Source organism: Rutilus rutilus (genome assembly GCF_951802725.1).
Source record: "Rutilus rutilus genome assembly, chromosome: 22".
In the NCBI taxonomy this organism is placed as follows: domain Eukaryota; kingdom Metazoa; phylum Chordata; class Actinopteri; order Cypriniformes; family Leuciscidae; genus Rutilus; species Rutilus rutilus.
The window spans coordinates 9,242,603-9,261,622 of record NC_140227.1 but is presented as its reverse complement, the minus strand read 5'-3'; the positions used below and the strand labels follow the sequence as shown (position 1 = coordinate 9,261,622).

Below are 19,020 nucleotides of genomic sequence, written 5' to 3'. Positions count from 1 at the left end.
ACTGAGATTGTGTGTTTGTGAGAACTGTGCTTATCCTTGAGTTAGGAGTGGACCTATACTCATTTGTTGAGTGCTAAGAAGTGATCGAGTTTACTTTCTAGTGTTGATTTCTCTACCTGTGGGTAATTAAAAGGTATTGTATGAAATCTTATTAGCTTTGTTCATTTTGGATTATCTGGGAAATGTAGGGAGAGGGTGCCTTTTTATTTTAATACATTTTTTCTCCTGTTTTTGGTTAGAGAGGAAGCTCAGCAAAGTTTTGTTGTTGATTTTCATTTTCATTTTTGTACAGGGTAGATAGCTCCCTTAAACCTTAGTTAGCCTCTGTTTTGTTTGTTATTTTAGGCCATGCTCTCTCCTGAAGACTTATTCCCATCCTTTGTTAATCTCTTGAATATATAACAGAAATAAATACTTTTGCTTGTACTTTGCTTTCACTCTGGGACTGAGGCTGAAGTGTGTTCTCCACGTAATTTTACGTCTATACGTTACCTTTTTTTTTTTATCATATCTTCTTTTTTCTTTGTTACTTCCCCTCCTGACCCTTAGACTGGGAGGAGAACGTAACACCTTGTAAGCACTGCCTTAAGAGCGTCATCAGCATAACAGTCATTTTGGATAAATGCAAATATGGGAATATGGAGTCATGAACTCTTGCACTCTTGGCTTGTTTAGAAGATGGTTAACATCTTCCTGCAGCTTGTAAACACCCAACTAATGGTTAAAAGTATTGTAAACTCACTTATATAGCAATATGATACTTCATATATACTGCACCTTGGTTTGAGAGAAACTTTATTTTTCTAAACAATACATGACATCTTTTGCATTTCTTTGTATTTACTCTGCATTTTATAGACATTTTGCTTGAATACAATGAACAATATTTATTTACTATTAATTTACAGCATGCATATAGTGTACTGAGAAAGGCAACATGATATCTTAGGGTCAGCATGAAATTATCTGTTCGCTCAGAAGATGCTTAGATGACCATGAATTTCTGTCGTTCAGGGAGGAGTGGATAAAGGCATGCCCTCTCAGACTCTGGGAGTTAGCTGATGTGATCTGTTGGAACATTTAACAGTCAGTGACATTCTGTGAAACAAAACATTCATTACAACAGAGCAAAAGTGGTTACATAATTTTTCTGTTGCTTTGTTTCAGTTCCCTACAGTACAAGTAATTCACTTAGTAGGTGAAAAATTACTGTGTGAAAATGGAAAGTGTATATATATATGTGTATATGTGTGTGTATATATATATATATATATATATATATATATATATATATATATATATATATATATATATATATATATATACATAATCGTAGATCCACCTTTGTCACGTCTGAGTCGAGTCCAAATCCTTAACCAATCAAGTCCAAAGGGGTCCGAGTTGGACTAAAGTCTGAGTCCTTAACTCGGTCATTCAATCATGTTATGGTCACTCGATCATTCCTTGTTGTTGATCATTCCTTGTTGTTTATACTGCTAAATATAGCTTACTCAACATCACACATTAACCTGACATCACTTGTTTTAATCTAAATCGTTATTGCTAGCACAACACGCTAGTAATTTACTAGCCTGTTAGCGTGCCATCCATGCGCTCTTTATTTATTTATTTTTCATCAAACAACTTAGGTGAGTAAGTATCGACCGGCCCGATCCGGTCAACAAACACGGTGAGTCATGTCATCTTCTCCTCTTATTGTCACTTGCACTTCATGTAACATGTATAGCATAGCCTTCTCTGTCAGCACGGGATTTACATGTGATAAATGCAGGGAGATAGTCAGGCTGGCGGAGAAGATTTCAGAACTAGAGACACGCATCCAAACTTTAATCAAGTTTTTTTTGTAACAGGGCAAGGGCTTTAGATACTGCTTTGGATGCGACTAGCTTAGTGAACTCTGTACATTGTTCGGTTCCGGCTGTAGTAGAGCCTGTGCAGCAAGGCAATTGGGTGATGGTGAGACGCTGTAGTCGCGGGAAAAAACACCGCTCTTCCTTTCCGATTACCATAACAAATAGATTCTCCCCACTCAATGAAACACCCACTGTGACTCCTGTTGAATGTGCCCTAGTTATTGCTGATTCTATTACACGGAACGTGAAAATAGAGACACCAGCCACCTTAGTCACATGTTTGCTGGGAGCCAGAGCACCTGACATCAAAGCAAATTTAAAAGGGCTGTCTAATGCTAATCGTAAATTCTCTAAGATTATTATTCATGTCGGCACTCATGGTGTTCAACTCCGCCAGTCAGAGATCACTAAAATTAACGTTAAAGAGGGTTGTGAACTCGCAAGTAAGATGTCAGGCACTGTAATTTGCCCTGGCCCCCTTCCTGTTCGCAGGAGTGATGAGATACTTAGTAGACTGTCCTCACTCAATGGCTGGCTGTCTAAGTGGTCTCCACAAAATAATATAGAATTCATAGACAATTGGAAAAGTTTTTGGGGCAGACCTGACCTGTTGAAAAGAGATGGTATTCACCCTCCTGGGATGGTGCTGCTCTTCTCTCTAGTAATATGACACATAGTCTTAAAGCTCAAACAAGAATTGGGGCTCAGGTCAGGAAGCAGACAGACTGGCTAAACCGACCATCTGCTAGCTGTCTCACTTCACCTAGGTCAGATAAATCCCATCACATAGAGACTCTTTCACCTAGATATCATCATATAGAGACTGTGTCTGTTCCCTGAATTAGGACATACAAAAAACTTAACTCATCTAAGGGTAAAAATTGAATTGATGTTCAACAAATAAAAAACAGATATAATACAAATGAGCAAATGATAAAGCTTGGGTTGCTGAATATTCAATCCCTTACTTCAAAAGCACTTATTGTTAATTATATGATTACAGACTATATGATAGATATGCTGTGTTTGACAGAAACCTGGCTAAAACCAAACGATTACATGACTTTAACCCTCTGGGGTCTAAGGTGTTTTTGGGGTCCTTGAGATGTTCTGACATGCCCTTACATTTGTGCTTTTTTCAGTTGCTTATAAACATATTAATGGCAAAGGTATAATTACACTCTATTTAGCACAAACAGGGCTACCATAATATGTGAGCAACATGTATGTACATGTTTGTATTTTTGAGAAAATAATGTTTATGCATGGTTATTGAAAAAACAAAAAATGAAAATTTCTGAAATAAGGCCACAAAACACATACTAAATATGTGTCAATACGACTTCTGAATAATGCATTTTGTCGCCTAGAGTTTTTTCTTCAAAATGATGTGAAAATCATCCTTCCTAATCATTCACATAAAACAATACATTGATTTACATTTTGTAAGACACTTTTTGTTTGGAAAGGCAATATGCGGGTGGGCGTGATTCACACCTGAGGAGACAATGCCCCCGCATAATGAGGCTGCATACTTAATGAGCCTTTCATTCAGGTGTGTGACTGAGCCACAAGAAAGAATGCACAAATTGGTTCAGAGTTGTTGTTTTTTCCACAAATTGTGCTTGCAAATTGTATAATATCCAAGGCAAACATTTCTAGTAATTGTGCAGTTAATTGTTCTCATACTGTATTTTCAGATTTGGAAAATATTCTCTACCCAAATGTGTCACTAATAAAGCATAATAAAATTATTTAAAGAGAAGGCTTATATTGACCTTTTAAGATTTTATTTACATCTATCCTTGTATGTATATATATATATACAATTACAACAACATTTACAGTTGTAACAATATTTCCAGTGTAATCTTGCTTTGTAAAAACTAAAGTATACATTTTATCATACGTAATTCAATTTATATGAGCAGAAATTGGCAACATTTTAAGCTTATTTGATGTGGCAGTATTTTACAGTAAAAACTTTATAATCTATCCGATTTTTACTCATCTCAGTATAGCAATAGAGTTTGGTAAAAGCTGTTCATTCATTCACACACAAAAACGCGATTCATTTTTAAACAGTATTTTTGCCAGCTGTAGTAGCTCCACAACAGCGCGCATATGTGCGTTCATTCATTCACGCTCAGAAACGCGATTCATAAAACAGTCTTTTGCGTGTACAGACAAGTGCGATTAGAACAAAGCAGATATAGAACTGACCTATTCCTCAGCCGGATCCCTTTGCTCCTCGAAATGAAACTTCCAGAACTTCTGAGGTAAATTTTCCAGGATTATTATCAAGATAGTATTATTCCTCACAGCGTCGTAAAGTACAGTCTGAAAGTGAACTCGCGGTGTGTGTTATCCAGCTGATGTGGGCGTTTCATCAGGTTTGTATGGATCGCCTCACATTTGCGTTTGAATAGCGCGCGCTCTCCGTGGGCGGGGTCACATTAAAACTTAATGAGCTGAGATGAGAACGACTGACATCTCTCTCTTTTCATACATATTACATAAACTGTGAATATTTGTTTTTTATAAAAATTACTTCATTTAAAAGAAGAGAATTCAAGCTTCATGCCTGTGTGTCTGTATGCCTGTTTGACTGAGTATTCGCTGAGTTACTGTTCATTTTCGGACGCGTTTCAGAATGGAATTCACTGACAGAGAGAAAGGTGAATTCACATCATGTTTATTTTTCTTTATTTGGCAAAAAACACAACACTTTGTTTTTATTGTGAGTATACACAAAAATAATACACACTTAACAGGATCGATTGATGTATGAAACGTGTATGGAAGATCAAAGTCAACAGAGTAATTAGAATCTCTTTTGCACTGATAAGGAAAAGCGATACCGCCGACCCCAGGGGGTTAAATGAGTCCACCCCCCAACATTACTGTTATAAACATGAACCTCGTCTGAAAGGCAAAGGGGGAGGTGTTACTGTAACTTATAGTAATATTTTCAGAATTACTAAGAAGTCTAGTTTCAAATATAATTCTTTTGAAGTGTTGGTGATTAATGTGACTATATAGTGTAAATGATAAATCACGTTTGAGATTTGTGCTGGCTACTGTATATAGGCCACCAGGGCACCATATAGACTTTATCAAAGAATTTGCTGACTTTCTATCAGAGTTAGTACTGGCTGCAGATAAAGTCAGTTGTTGGTGATTTTAATATACATGTAGATAACGAAAAAGATGCATTGGGATTGGCATTTAAAGACATTCTTAACTCTATTGGAGTTGGACAACACATGTCAGGACCTACTCATTGTCGTAATCATACTCTAGATCTAATATTATCACAAGGAATCAATGTTGATGCCGTTGAAATTCTGCAGCAGAGCGATGACATCTCAGATCATTATCTAGTCTTGTGTAAACTTAATTTAGCCAAGGCTGCAAAGCCGACTCCGTGTTACAAATATGTTAGACCTATCACTTCTGCCACTAAAGACTGCTTTATTAATAAACTTCCTGATCAGTTTCATCATCTCAGCATCCCAGATAGCTTAGAAGAACTCGATATTGCGACAGAAACTTTTAACTCTCTCTTTTCCAGCACTTTGTACACAGTTGCACCATTGCGCCTAAAGAAGATTAAAGAAAATAGTCCAACGCCGTGATACAACGAGCACACTCGGGCCCTTAAGAGAGCAGCCAGAAAAATGGAGCGCAACTGGAAGAAAACAAAACTAGAGGTATTTCGCATTTCATGGAAAGAGAGCTCGATTGCATACAGAGAGGCCTTAAAAGCTGCTAGATCTGCTTATTTTTCAACCCTATTAGCAGAAAATAAACAAAACGTCTCGGTTACGTATGGTAACCCTGAGACGCCTCGTCGGGGGAGTTCCCCTGGCCTGCTGACGAAAGGGAACCCTAGGTATTTATTTGAAACAGTGGCTAAACTAATGAAAAATAAAGCTTCAAGCCCAGAAGTTTCCAAGCAGCACAGCAGTAATGACTTTATGAACTTCTTCACTTATTAGATTGATAATTTAAGGGAGAAAATTATATCTATGCAACCGTCAACTACAGTATTGCATCAGGGAGTGCATTCTAGTGTATGGGGGTAAATTGATGCCAAAACCATTGAAAATGGACAGACTAAAAGTCACAAATAGATATTACAACTTGTAAATACAAAACACAATCTACAAATAGATTAAAAATCCGCAAACAAAGTCCTCATGATCCTCAAATGTAAAACAAGATCTACAAATAGATACAAAGTCCTCATACAAACTGTTTGTGATCCACAAATATAAAGCATGATCTACAAAAAGATTAAAAATCCACAAATAAACACATCCTGATTCACAAATAGAAATCAGTGACTTGTACTTGAAAACCAGAATTTGGATGAATGTAAAGTGACTTGTTTGCAGGTGAAGATCATGTTCTGTTTGTAGGTTGTGTCACATTTGTTTTCAGAATTCTGACACTATTGTTTCGCTGTTGTGACAAAATAATGCCATAATCATTGAAAATGAAGAGACTCTGAGTCAAAAATGCATATTACAATTTGTAAACACAAACAAGATCTACAAATAAATTTTAAATCTGCAAACAAACTCCTCATAATCTGCAAATGTAAAACACAATCTGTAAATAGATTCCAAATCTGCAAACAAACTCCTCATGATCCGCAAATGTAAAACGAGATCTACAAATAGATTTAAAATCCACAAACAGACTCTTCATGATTCACAAATAGAAATCAGTGACTTGTACTTGACAACCAGAATTTGAATGAATGCAAAGTGATTTGTCTGCGCATGAGGGTCATTATTTGTTTGTAGATTGTGTTGCATTTGTTTTCAGAATTTTGGCACAACTGTTTCGCTGTTTTTCCCATTAAAAAATCTACAAATGCCCTCCTCACAATTTGCAAACAAACACAGTCTAACTTGTATTTTCAAACCACTGTAAAAAGACATTCTTACACATTCTGTGCAAAGCTCAGCATGCAAGTGTTGAATATGCGTTTGCAGATCACAGGGCATTCACAGATCCCTCTACACACGTTTGCAGATCACAGGGCATTTACAGATTCCTCTGCACACGTCTACAGATCTTTTTGGCACTATCTTTCCGCAGAGAGTGTGACTACGATCCACACGTGTAGTCAGCCAATCAGGGGTATTGCTTCAATGTGATGTCACGCCCCCTCAATAAGCCCTTTTCAAAATAAGAGCTCACTGCCATTTACCGTTGCCGGTGTTGTACCGAAATCAGACTCCCCGGACAAATCGCACTCTCTTTCGCATGCACGCGCAAGCGAGTTTAAATGCACTTCCTTTGCTATATTCATTTATCGATCGATTTTTCACACAGCAAGCACCCAGATCCTGCATGGAAGCTTAGTCTACACTTAAATAAATTAACAGAAAGTGAACTAGTGTGGATAAAAGATGCAAAAATAGATAGCTATCAAAACAAAACTGTTAATTTCACTTAATTTAACTGATCTTATCGTTTGTGTGTTAAACACGCTGTGGTTCATAGGAAAATATTGTATTACTCTCCCCATTGCACATGAATGTCATTAAAAATAATAATATTCAACCTTTTTTCACGAAGATAGGCTTTAAGAGGTCATCAAATACATATGTATGAGGCAAATACCTGTCTTTTTTTTTCTTTTTTTTTTTACTTTTTTTTTTTTTTTTGCTTAATTGCGTCTTAAACATAGAAATAAAACAAATTATTAGTGATAATTGAAAAAAGAATGTAAGAAACCTTAGACATTTTTTTTAATTAATAGTTATTTTCCAGCACATTAGGGCCCAGAAAAGCAGTATTTATTTAATTCATTCTTTCAATTTTACATCTTACATAGCCAGGGCCGTTATAGACATTAGGAGGCCTTAGGCAAAATTCATGTTGGAGGCCCCCACCCCCAATAAAAAAAAAAACACTTGAAACAAATATGATTCCTAACCTTTTTATTTATACAACATGTCATTTTTAAATTTAGTATATTTTTACTTACACAGTAGCCTAGGCTACATAAGTTTGGACACATTGCTATTTTTAATGTTTTTGGATTTATTTGATCAAAAATACAGAAAAATAATATAGCCTAGTGAGTGAAATATTATTAAAATTTAAAATAATGGTTTTCTATTTTACTATACTTTAAAATATATTTCTGTGATGCAAAGCTGAATTTAGTGTCACGTGATCTTTCAGAAAACTTTATAATATTCTGATTTATTATCAAATGTTAGAAACGGTGCTTAATATTTATTTTATAACCTGAGATACTTTTTTTCAGGATTTTTTGATTATTAAAAAGTTGTTTTAAAAAAGTCTTCACTATCACTTTTTATATATTTAACACACCCTTGCTGAATATTCCTGTTTTTTTTGTTGTTTTTTTTTCTGTATTTTTTATCAAATAAATGCAGGCTTGTAGAGCATAATAAGTAGGCCTAACGCCTAACTTCTTTCAAAACCATTAAAAATAGTAATGGGTCAGACTTTTTACCGGTAGCCTACTGTATAGGCTACGTATTAATCAAACTTTATCTAAGGTAATCTCTTTTTTGTTTATTGAAGATGTTATTGTTGTTGTTGTTATTATTATTTTGCTGTTTTATTCAATTTATTCACAGTTCCAGAATACCACTTCAGTAGAAGAACATAAGTGCTTTTATCATTTCTTCAGCTGCGGTATGGGCAGGATTTTTCCCTCCCATTTAATCAATATTGACTGCAGATATTGTCATATTATTAATATCAGTAATATTATAGGCTACTATTATGTATTGCATTGTTACCTTAAATATGCTATAGGCTACACAAATCAAGTGGAAGAGAAAGACACGATCGCTACTGAGCATAAAAAAAAAGAGCTTTTTTACTAGTCAGCTCCTGACGCGATGTTATTCATTGTAAGCGCAAATTCAAAGCGTCGCGTCTGGGCACATTAATGACGCTCGCGCTCTTTTAAACTCGTAATAAAGCAGTGAATGATTTTTGCACTGGTGAAATCAGTTGAACTCATTTTGTGTGAATGTAAACTGTACATGTTACTATACATCCAAATAAAATGTAGGCTATTTAATAATTTTATGATTATATATTTTTTAATATCCGATATATTGTTTTATTTTAAAATATTTTAATAATAATTCATATAATAATTCATATAATAATTAAAAAATATGGTTTACTTGGAAATTGGTTTTATGATAAATATTATTTTTATTATTAGTATTATGATAGATATTTTTTATTTTATTTATTTTGAAAATATATTTTAATAATAATTAATATACTCTTATATATTAATTTACGAATAATTAAAAATATACATATATAGTAGTATAATGTCGAATTCATCGGGCGGATGTGCACTTGTGAAAATCGCGCGCGCTAATTCATTCCAGGCATAGCTAACGGTAGCCTACCTTGTTTGCACACTTAATTATCACGTTGTTTTTCCAATGGATCCTGGGATTTACGAAGAATTATTTTTATTTATTTTTTGGTTAAAAAAAGGACACCTGACCGCAAAGCAATTGCTCCAGCTATTTTAATTGTATATCCATAAGCTATGTAAAATTGAAATATTTTTTCATTATTATTAAATTCTTATGTTTATTATATTAATATAATAATATTAATAATATATCATAAAACTATTTTCTAAGTAAAACTATATACATATATTTTAATGATTATTAAATTATTATATGAATTATTATTAAAATATTTTAAAATAAAACAATATATCGGATATTAAAAAATATATAATCATAAAATTATTAAATAGCCTACATTTTATTTGGATGTATAGTAACATGTACAGTTTACATTCACACAAAATGAGTTCAACTGATTTCACCAGTGCAAAAATCATTCACTGCTTTATTACGAGTTTAAAAGAGCGCGAGCGTCATTAATGTGCCCAGACGCGACGCTTTGAATTTGCGCTTACAATTAATAACATCGCGTCAGGAGCTGACTAGTAAAAAAGCTCTCTTTTTTTATGCTCAGTAGCGATCGTGTCTTTCTCTTCCACTTGATTTGTGTAGCCTATAGCATATTTAAGGTAACAATGCAATACATAATAGTAGCCTATAATATTACTGATATTAATAATATGACAATATCTGCAGTCAATATTGATTAAATGGGAGGGAAAAATCCTGCCCATACCGCAGCTGAAGAAATGATAAAAGCACTTATGTTCTTCTACTGAAGTGGTATTCTGGAACTGTGAATAAATTGAATAAAACAGCAAAATAATAATAACAACAACAACAATAACATCTTCAATAAACAAAAAAGAGATTACCTTAGATAAAGTTTGATTAATACGTAGCCTATACAGTAGGCTACCGGTAAAAAGTCTGACCCATTACTATTTTTAATGGTTTTGAAAGAAGTTAGGCGTTAGGCCTACTTATTATGCTCTACAAGCCTGCATTTATTTGATCAAAAATACAGAAAAAAAAACAAAAAAAAAAACAGGAATATTCAGCAAGGGTGTGTTAAATATATAAAAAGTGATAGTGAAGACTTTTTTAAAACAACTTTTTAATAATCAAAAAATCCTGAAAAAAAGTATCTCAGGTTATAAAATAAATATTAAGCACCGTTTCTAACATTTGATAATAAATCAGAATATTATAAAGTTTTCTGAAAGATCACGTGACACTAAATTCAGCTTTGCATCACAGAAATATATTTTAAAGTATAGTAAAATAGAAAACCATTATTTTAAATTTTAATAATATTTCACTCACTAGGCTATATTATTTTTCTGTATTTTTGATCAAATAAATCCAAAAACATTAAAAATAGCAATGTGTCCAAACTTATGTAGCCTAGGCTACTGTGTAAGTAAAAATATACTAAATTTAAAAATGACATGTTGTATAAATAAAAAGGTTAGGAATCATATTTGTTTCAAGTGTTTTTTTTTTATTGGGGGTGGGGGCCTCCAACATGAATTTTGCCTAAGGCCTCCTAATGTCTATAACGGCCCTGGCTATGTAAGATGTAAAATTGAAAGAATGAATTAAATAAATACTGCTTTTCTGGGCCCTAATGTGCTGGAAAATAACTATTAATTAAAAAAAATGTCTAAGGTTTCTTACATTCTTTTTTCAATTATCACTAATAATTTGTTTTATTTCTATGTTTAAGACGCAATTAAGCAAAAAAAAAAAAAAAGTAAAAAAGAAAAGAAAAAAAAAGACAGGTATTTGCCTCATACATATGTATTTGATGACCTCTTAAAGCCTATCTTCGTGAAAAAAGGTTGAATATTATTATTTTTAATGACATTCATGTGCAATGGGGAGAGTAATACAATATTTTCCTATGAACCACAGCGTGTTTAACACACAAACGATAAGATCAGTTAAATTAAGTGAAATTAACAGTTTGGTTTTGATAGCTATCTATTTTTGCATCTTTTATCCACACTAGTTCACTTTCTGTTAATTTATTTAAGTGTAGACTAAGCTTCCATGCAGGATCTGGGTGCTTGCTGTGTGAAAAATCGATCGATAAATGAATATAGCAAAGGAAGTGCATTTAAACTCGCTTGCGCGTGCATGCGAAAGAGAGTGCGATTTGTCCGGGGAGTCTGATTTCGGTACAACACCGGCAACGGTAAATGGCAGTGAGCTCTTATTTTGAAAAGGGCTTATTGAGGGGGCGTGACATCACATTGAAGCAATACCCCTGATTGGCTGACTACACGTGTGGATCGTAGTCACACTCTCTGCGGAAAGATAGTGCCAAAAAGATCTGTAGACGTGTGCAGAGGAATCTGTAAATGCCCTGTGATCTGCAAACGTGTGTAGAGGGATCTGTGAATGCCCTGTGATCTGCAAACGCATATTCAACACTTGCATGCTGAGCTTTGCACAGAATGTGTAAGAATGTCTTTTTACAGTGGTTTGAAAATACAAGTTAGACTGTGTTTGTTTGCAAATTGTGAGGAAGGCATTTGTAGATTTTTTAATGGGAAAAACAGCGAAACAGTTGTGCCAAAATTCTGAAAACAAATGCAACACAATCTACAAACAAATAATGACCCTCATGCGCAGACAAATCACTTTGCATTCATTCAAATTCTGGTTGTCAAGTACAAGTCACTGATTTCTATTTGTGAATCATGAAGAGTCTGTTTGTGGATTTTAAATCTATTTGTAGATCTCGTTTTACATTTGCGGATCATGAGGAGTTTGTTTGCAGATTTGGAATCTATTTACAGATTGTGTTTTACATTTGCAGATTATGAGGAGTTTGTTTGCAGATTTAAAATTTATTTGTAGATCTTGTTTGTGTTTACAAATTGTAATATGCATTTTTGACTCAGAGTCTCTTCATTTTCAATGATTATGGCATTATTTTGTCACAACAACGAAACAATAGTGTCAGAATTCTGAAAACAAATGTGACACAATCTACAAACAGAACATGATCTTCACCTGCAAACAAGTCACTTTACATTCATCCAAATTCTGGTTTTCAAGTACAAGTCACTGATTTCTATTTGTGAATCAGGATGTGTTTATTTGTGGATTTTTAATCTTTTTGTAGATCATGCTTTATATTTGTGGATCACAAACAGTTTGTTTGAGGACTTTGTATCTATTTGTAGATCTTGTTTTACATTTGAGGATCATGAGGACTTTGTTTGCGGATTTTTAATCTATTTGTAGATTGTGTTTTGTATTTACAAGTTGTAATATCTATTTGTGACTTTTAGTCTGTCCATTTTCAATGGTTTTGGCATCAATTTACCCCCATACTAGTGTCCTTAAGGAAAAAATTTATTCATTACTATAGGAGAGGAAGAATTTTCTAAACTCGTTAAATCATCTAAATCGACAACATGTATGTTAGACCCTATACCTACTAAGCTACTGAAAGAGATGCTTCCAGAGGTCATAGATCCTCTTTTTAATATCTCCAATGATGATCATACTGGGGTCGGCAAACGCGCCGGCGAGTTTTGCTTAATTTTTTTTCACATAGCAGCAAAATAGACTTAATATACTCCATAATTTATGGTCATACAGACTTAAGAAATATGAAAAAATAAACTGTTAAATGTCTACTTTTTTATGTGTCCACTTACAAGTGAAAAACAACAACATTGTGCATTTGTAAAATAAAGAAAATAAACACACTGCTTTCTGGCTCTCCATCAGTGTGAACTTTTTTTTTTGGAGCACGTCTCTAAACTTAAATAAAACTCAGCGAATACTAGTCACCCAGGCATGAGCTATATATCTTTATAATAATTTAATTGTCTGCTTTTAAATGATCTAATTCAAAACTAAAACAAATATTCTCTGTTTATGTAATCTGTATGAAAAGAGAGAGATGTCAGTCGTTCTTATTACAGCTCATTATCTGCTAATATGAACACACCCATGGAGAGCGCGCTATTCACATGCAAATGATCTGAGCCAATACATGCAAACCTGTGAACGCCCACATCAGCTTGATAAAACACATCAAGTTTAATCAGATTAATGTACTTGTTTACACCATCTCGTGACGCTGTGAGGAATAATACTATTATAATAATCCTGGAAAATTTACCTCAGAAGTGCTGGTAGTTTCATTTCGAGGAGCAACGGATCCAGTGGAGGAATAGTAAGTTCTTTATTCTTAAGTGCTTTGTTCTAATCGCGATATGGAATAGTACCTGTAAACCGCAAAAGACTGTTTAAAATTGAATCGCGTGTCTGTGTGTGAATGAATGAACGGCAGAGATGCGCGCTGTTGTTTACTACAGCTTGCAAAAAGACTGTTTAAATATGAATCGCGTTTCTGTGTGTGAATGAATGAACAGCTTTTACCAAACTATATTGCTATACTGAGATGAGTAAAAATCTACTGAAATATATTGAAATAAAATGTCTTGTGTAAGCAACGTATTAAACTGGAAATTGACATTTATATGCCCTAATATATCATAAAAACGATAGGCCTATGTTACAGACGAAATATGAAAGACAACATTCCGTTGACTAGTTTTGGATAGATTATAAAGTTTTAACTGTAAAATAGACTACTGCCACATCAAATAAGCCTTTGTTCGCCAATTTCTGCTCATATGTTAAATACATATAGTATGTTTTGTCAAAAATAAAGTCATCAACTAAGATGTTATTATAGTGTTTGTTCCAATGTGGGCTATATTCAAACTAATGAATCCTTAACTTTGAAATGTATGATCAAATGTATACTTTAGACCAGCGGTCCCCAACCTTTTTTGCGCCACGGACCGGTTTAATATCAGACAATATTTTCACGGACCGGCCTTTAAGGTGCGGCGGATAAATACAACAAAATATAAAAAAAATATAAAAAATAATAAAATATAATAATAAACGTGAATCCAATGTGTAGGCTTACTTGCAATTTTATTAGCAGGGTACTCGTAATATTGCGCCTAAAGACAACTGAGAAAGCCTGAACACAAACAAAAAGCCCCCCAAAAGAAAAAAATCTCCATGTTTACGGTGCTGATGCGATGTAAGGGTGGCACTGCCAATAAAGCACCTAAAAGCTGTCACAAAGAACCGATTTTAAGAACCAAAATTAATGATTATGAATATGTAAAATATAGCAGGAGACATTTTAATTGTTTAATAATAAACAAGTGTTTTCTGTGCAAAGATGAAGTTGACAATGCTGACTCGATCTTCGCAGTATGCCTAGTGAACGCGCCAGAGAGAAATGCACATTTCATTCGAATTACATAAGCAGAGAACAGTCAGTTTTCTTTTGTTTTGAATTGTTCTGTTTAAAATGAGAAATTTCAAGCTTTCTATGTCTCAGGTCTGTGAGGCAAGTAGGCTACCTTATACGCTGAATTTCGGTTAATTTATGAGATCAGCTCCAGTTCACGCGCCCGCGCCTCCGTGTCCTGATTAAATATTTTCTATTATATTTTTTCTATTATATTTACTTCTTATTAAATCCAGGCAATTGGGTGATGAAACATTGATTAAAATTAAGATACAATTAATACAAAACGAAATACAATTTAAAGACAGGCTTTTTGCTTTCTGTCTGAGGTCGCTGTGAAAGTTTTAAAGCAGTCTTTTTGTGCCGCTTTCAGAGCGCTCACGTCCGTAAGGGTGAACTGTCCCATCCGAACAATTATTATTATTATTATTATTATTTAAAAAAAAATTTTTTTGTGAAATAGGCTACATTTCTAAATTAATGCGACTTATAGTCCAGTGCGACTTAGGCTATATTATGTTTTTTCTTCTTCATGACGCATTTTTTTACTGATGCGACATATACTCCGGAGCGATTTATAGTCCGGAAAATATGTTAAGTTATATATTCTTTCTGTGAGGCCCGGTACCAAATGTCCCACGGACCGGTACCGGTCCGCGGCCCGGGGGTTGGGGACCTCTGCTTTAGACCATACTTGTAGACCATCATAATGAAACGCCATCATGAACAACACCATAATGAAAGTATATACATGCGTACACACCCGCATTAACGATCTAGGCTACTCGTTCCACAACTATAAGCATATATATACTGTATATATAGCTATGTAAAAGTATTCAACGCAAGGGCTATAGACAGGGACGCAACTACCAAGTGTCAGAGGGATATGCAGCAACAATTTTGGCAATCATCAATCGGGTGAAAGCTCCAACCCATATTCAGTGTGTAAATTAAAGAAAGAAAAATTCAAACCTCTTTTAGTTACAGTGTCAGTCTACATTACACTACTACATAATAATAGTTATAATATTAATCCCAATAGCCATATATTGTAAAACAAATGCACTGAAAAATAAAGGAAACTTTCATAATTAGTTTTGTACTAATTTCTATACTTGAAAGAGTATATTTCTATACTTCACATTAAAGATGTGATTGGGCCAGCCCAGTGTCAATCAAGAAAAGAACGAATGGGCTGCTAAGCTACGTGTTTCATGGGGTGTCAGAAAAAAAAACTAACGCTGACTTTTTTTGACCAATGCATTACACCGGCACCGCCAATTAAGCAAAACAAAACGAATGGGCCGCCGATGTACGAGTTTTATGGGCCGTTAAGACAAAAAAAAGTATGAGATGTATGGGCCCAAAAAGCACGTCGGCCCACCGGGAATCTCCCGGTAGTACTGATGGTCAGTAGGCTAGCCTATATGCCTGGACGTCACACTTTACATCCTACCTGTTGCCTTTCACCATCCACTTATTTAGCTGCTGTCGAATCAATTGACATGCCATCTCCTTTTCCCTCTTTCTTTTTATATTTTTAGTCACCAACAGCTTTTTTGCTTTATCCATATTTTTCGACGACAACTCACTAACGTTACTCCTTCCTGCTCGCTCAGTGCCATGCTCAGCGCTCACGGCGCTGATTTTTAAATAATTATTTAATTCCTATTTTTTACCAACATGAGAAGACTATTCAAACATGACATTAAATATATAAATATAAAAAAATACAGACATTTCTTGGGGGTGCTGAGCAGGTGCTATGGCTATTATAGGGGGAGCTACAGCACCACCTAGCTCCTCCCTGGCGCCGCCACTGGCCATCGGAAGCACCGGGAGAATTCCCGGTGGCCTGGCGCCTAATTTGGCCTGCTGCCAGCCAGCGTTTTTATTTTTTTTATTTTTTTATATACTACTACCTTTACCAGTGATCATTTTCGAATTCGTCATTCAATAAAATTATTATTATAAAATAAAATCATGAATCTGTTAGTCTTAACTGGCAAGGCTACGATTCGACTTTAAGCCTCAGCCAAACGGTTAAACAGAAAATGCGAGCAGCACCCGATGATGGAGAGAAAACGGCAAGGTGTAGCAGAGAGGTAAAGGACAACGAAAAAGAAAGCACTCAGAGCATCAAAATGTTGCAAAATGAATGACCTGTTCAGGGCTTCAAGTGCAGGTCAGTTTCATCTGTAAATACTGTACTTTTTTCTTCGTTAACTTAGTATTGAAATGCTAGCAAATGTAAGCGGTATAGCGCCCCTATTACTATTGTCACTCAAAATACTGTATGCTAAAGGAGATTAATATTATTTAGTAGTGTAAAGTTACATTAGTAATTTAGCTGACAAATATTAACATTTATTAACAAAAAATAATGCAATATCATTTTATTACACAATTTGGAAAATATGTCTGGCCCATTTGTGAGGTTTAAAACTTGTTTCCTTTCCTTTCTTTTTTTTTTTTTTTAATCAATCAAATGAAGGTGGAGACAGTCAACCTAGCACTAGCTGTGGTGCAATGATCACACATTCAGCCAGGGACAGGGAGTGTGATGACATGTAGAAGCAAAATAAGAATTTTTTTTTTAACATATTGTATGAAGTATAGTGTTGCTAAATGTTGGATATTTAAGTAATTTTAAGATAAAAACAACAACATTTTGTCATAAATATAATACTTAGATTTTTTACTAAAATAAATGTAGATTCTGGGCAAACAAATTACAATAAGGTGGTTGTTTTACACCAAGGTGGAGACAGTTCTGTTTGTAACATGAGGCCAGAACAAGTGACAGGTGAAGAAGAGACAGGTACAAGAAAAATACACACACTTTATATATATATATATATATATATATATATATATATATATATATATATATATATATACATATATATATATATACATATATACATATATACATACATACATACATATACATATATATATATATATATATATATACACATATATATATATATATATATATATATATATATACACATATATATATATATATATATATATATATATATATATATATACACATATATATATATATATATATATATATATACATATATATATATACATACATACATATACATATATATATATATATATATATATATACATACACATATATATACACATATATATATATACATATATATATATACATACATACATACATACATACATATATATATACACTGCTCAAAAAAATTAAGGGAACACTTAAACAACACAATGTAACTCCAAGTCAATCACACTTCTGTGAAATCAAACTGTCCACTTAGGAAGCAACACTGATAGACAATCAATTTCACATGCTGTTGTGCGAATGGAATAGACGACCGGTGGAAATTATAGGCAATTAGCAAGACACCGCATATATATACAGTGAGGAAAATAAGTATTTGAACACCCTGCTATTTTGCAAGTTCTCCCACTTGGAAATCATGGAGGGGTCTGAAATTGTCATCGTAGGTGCATGTCCACTGTGAGAGACATAATCTAAAAAAAAAATCCAGAAATCACAATATATGATTTTTTAACTATTTATTTGTATGATACAGCTGCAAATAAGTATTTGAACACCTGTCTATCAGCTAGAATTCTGACCCTCAAAGACCTGTTAGTCTGCCTTTAAAATGTCCACCTCCACTCACATTTATTATCCTAAATTAGATGCACCTATTTGAGGTCGTTAGCTGCATAAAGACACCTGTCCACCCCATACAATCAGTAAGAATCCAACTACTAACATGGCCAAGACCAAAGAGCTGTCCAAAGACACTAGAGACAAAATTGTACACCTCCACAAGGCTGGAAAGGGCTACGGGGAAATTGCCAAGCAGCTTGGTGAAAAAAGGTCCACTGTTGGAGCAATCATTAGAAAATGGAAGAAGCTAAACATGACTGTCAATCTCCCTCGGACTGGGGCTCCATGCAAGATCTCACCTCGTGGGGTCTCAATGATCCTAAGAAAGGTGAGAAATCAGCCCAGAACTACACGGGAGGAGCTGGTCAATGACCTGAAAAGAGCTGGGACCACCGTTTCCAAGGTTACTGTTGGTAATACACTAAGACGTCATGGTTTGAAATCATGCATGGCACGGAAGGTTCCCCTGCTTAAACCAGCACATGTCAAGGCCCGTCTTAAGTTTGCCAATGACCATTTGGATGATCCAGAGGAGTCATGGGAGAAAGTCATGTGGTCAGATGAGACCAAAATAGAACTTTTTGGTCATAATTCCACTAAACGTGTTTGGAGGAAGAAGAATGATGAGTACCATCCCAAGAACACCATCCCTACTGTGAAGCATGGGGGTGGTAGCATCATGCTTTGGGGGTGTTTTTCTGCACATGGGACAGGGCGACT

General features: G+C 34.4%; 1 protein-coding gene across 3 annotated transcripts in view; it reads right to left on the bottom strand.

Moving 5' to 3' along the window:
• Positions 1–768: 768 nt before the first annotated feature.
• cdk5rap1 (CDK5 regulatory subunit associated protein 1) overlaps positions 769–19,020 on the bottom strand; it is a 130,661-nt gene continuing 112,409 nt past the window's right edge. For 2 of the 3 annotated variants that reach the window (XM_084395278.1, XM_084395276.1), the window contains one exon: positions 769–1,068. In XM_084395278.1, coding sequence (XP_084251404.1) covers positions 952–1,068 — 117 coding nt within the window. In that variant the 3' untranslated portion in view covers positions 769–951. The remainder of the gene's footprint in view (positions 1,069–19,020) is intronic. The other variant, XM_084395277.1, reaches the window with a different exon arrangement.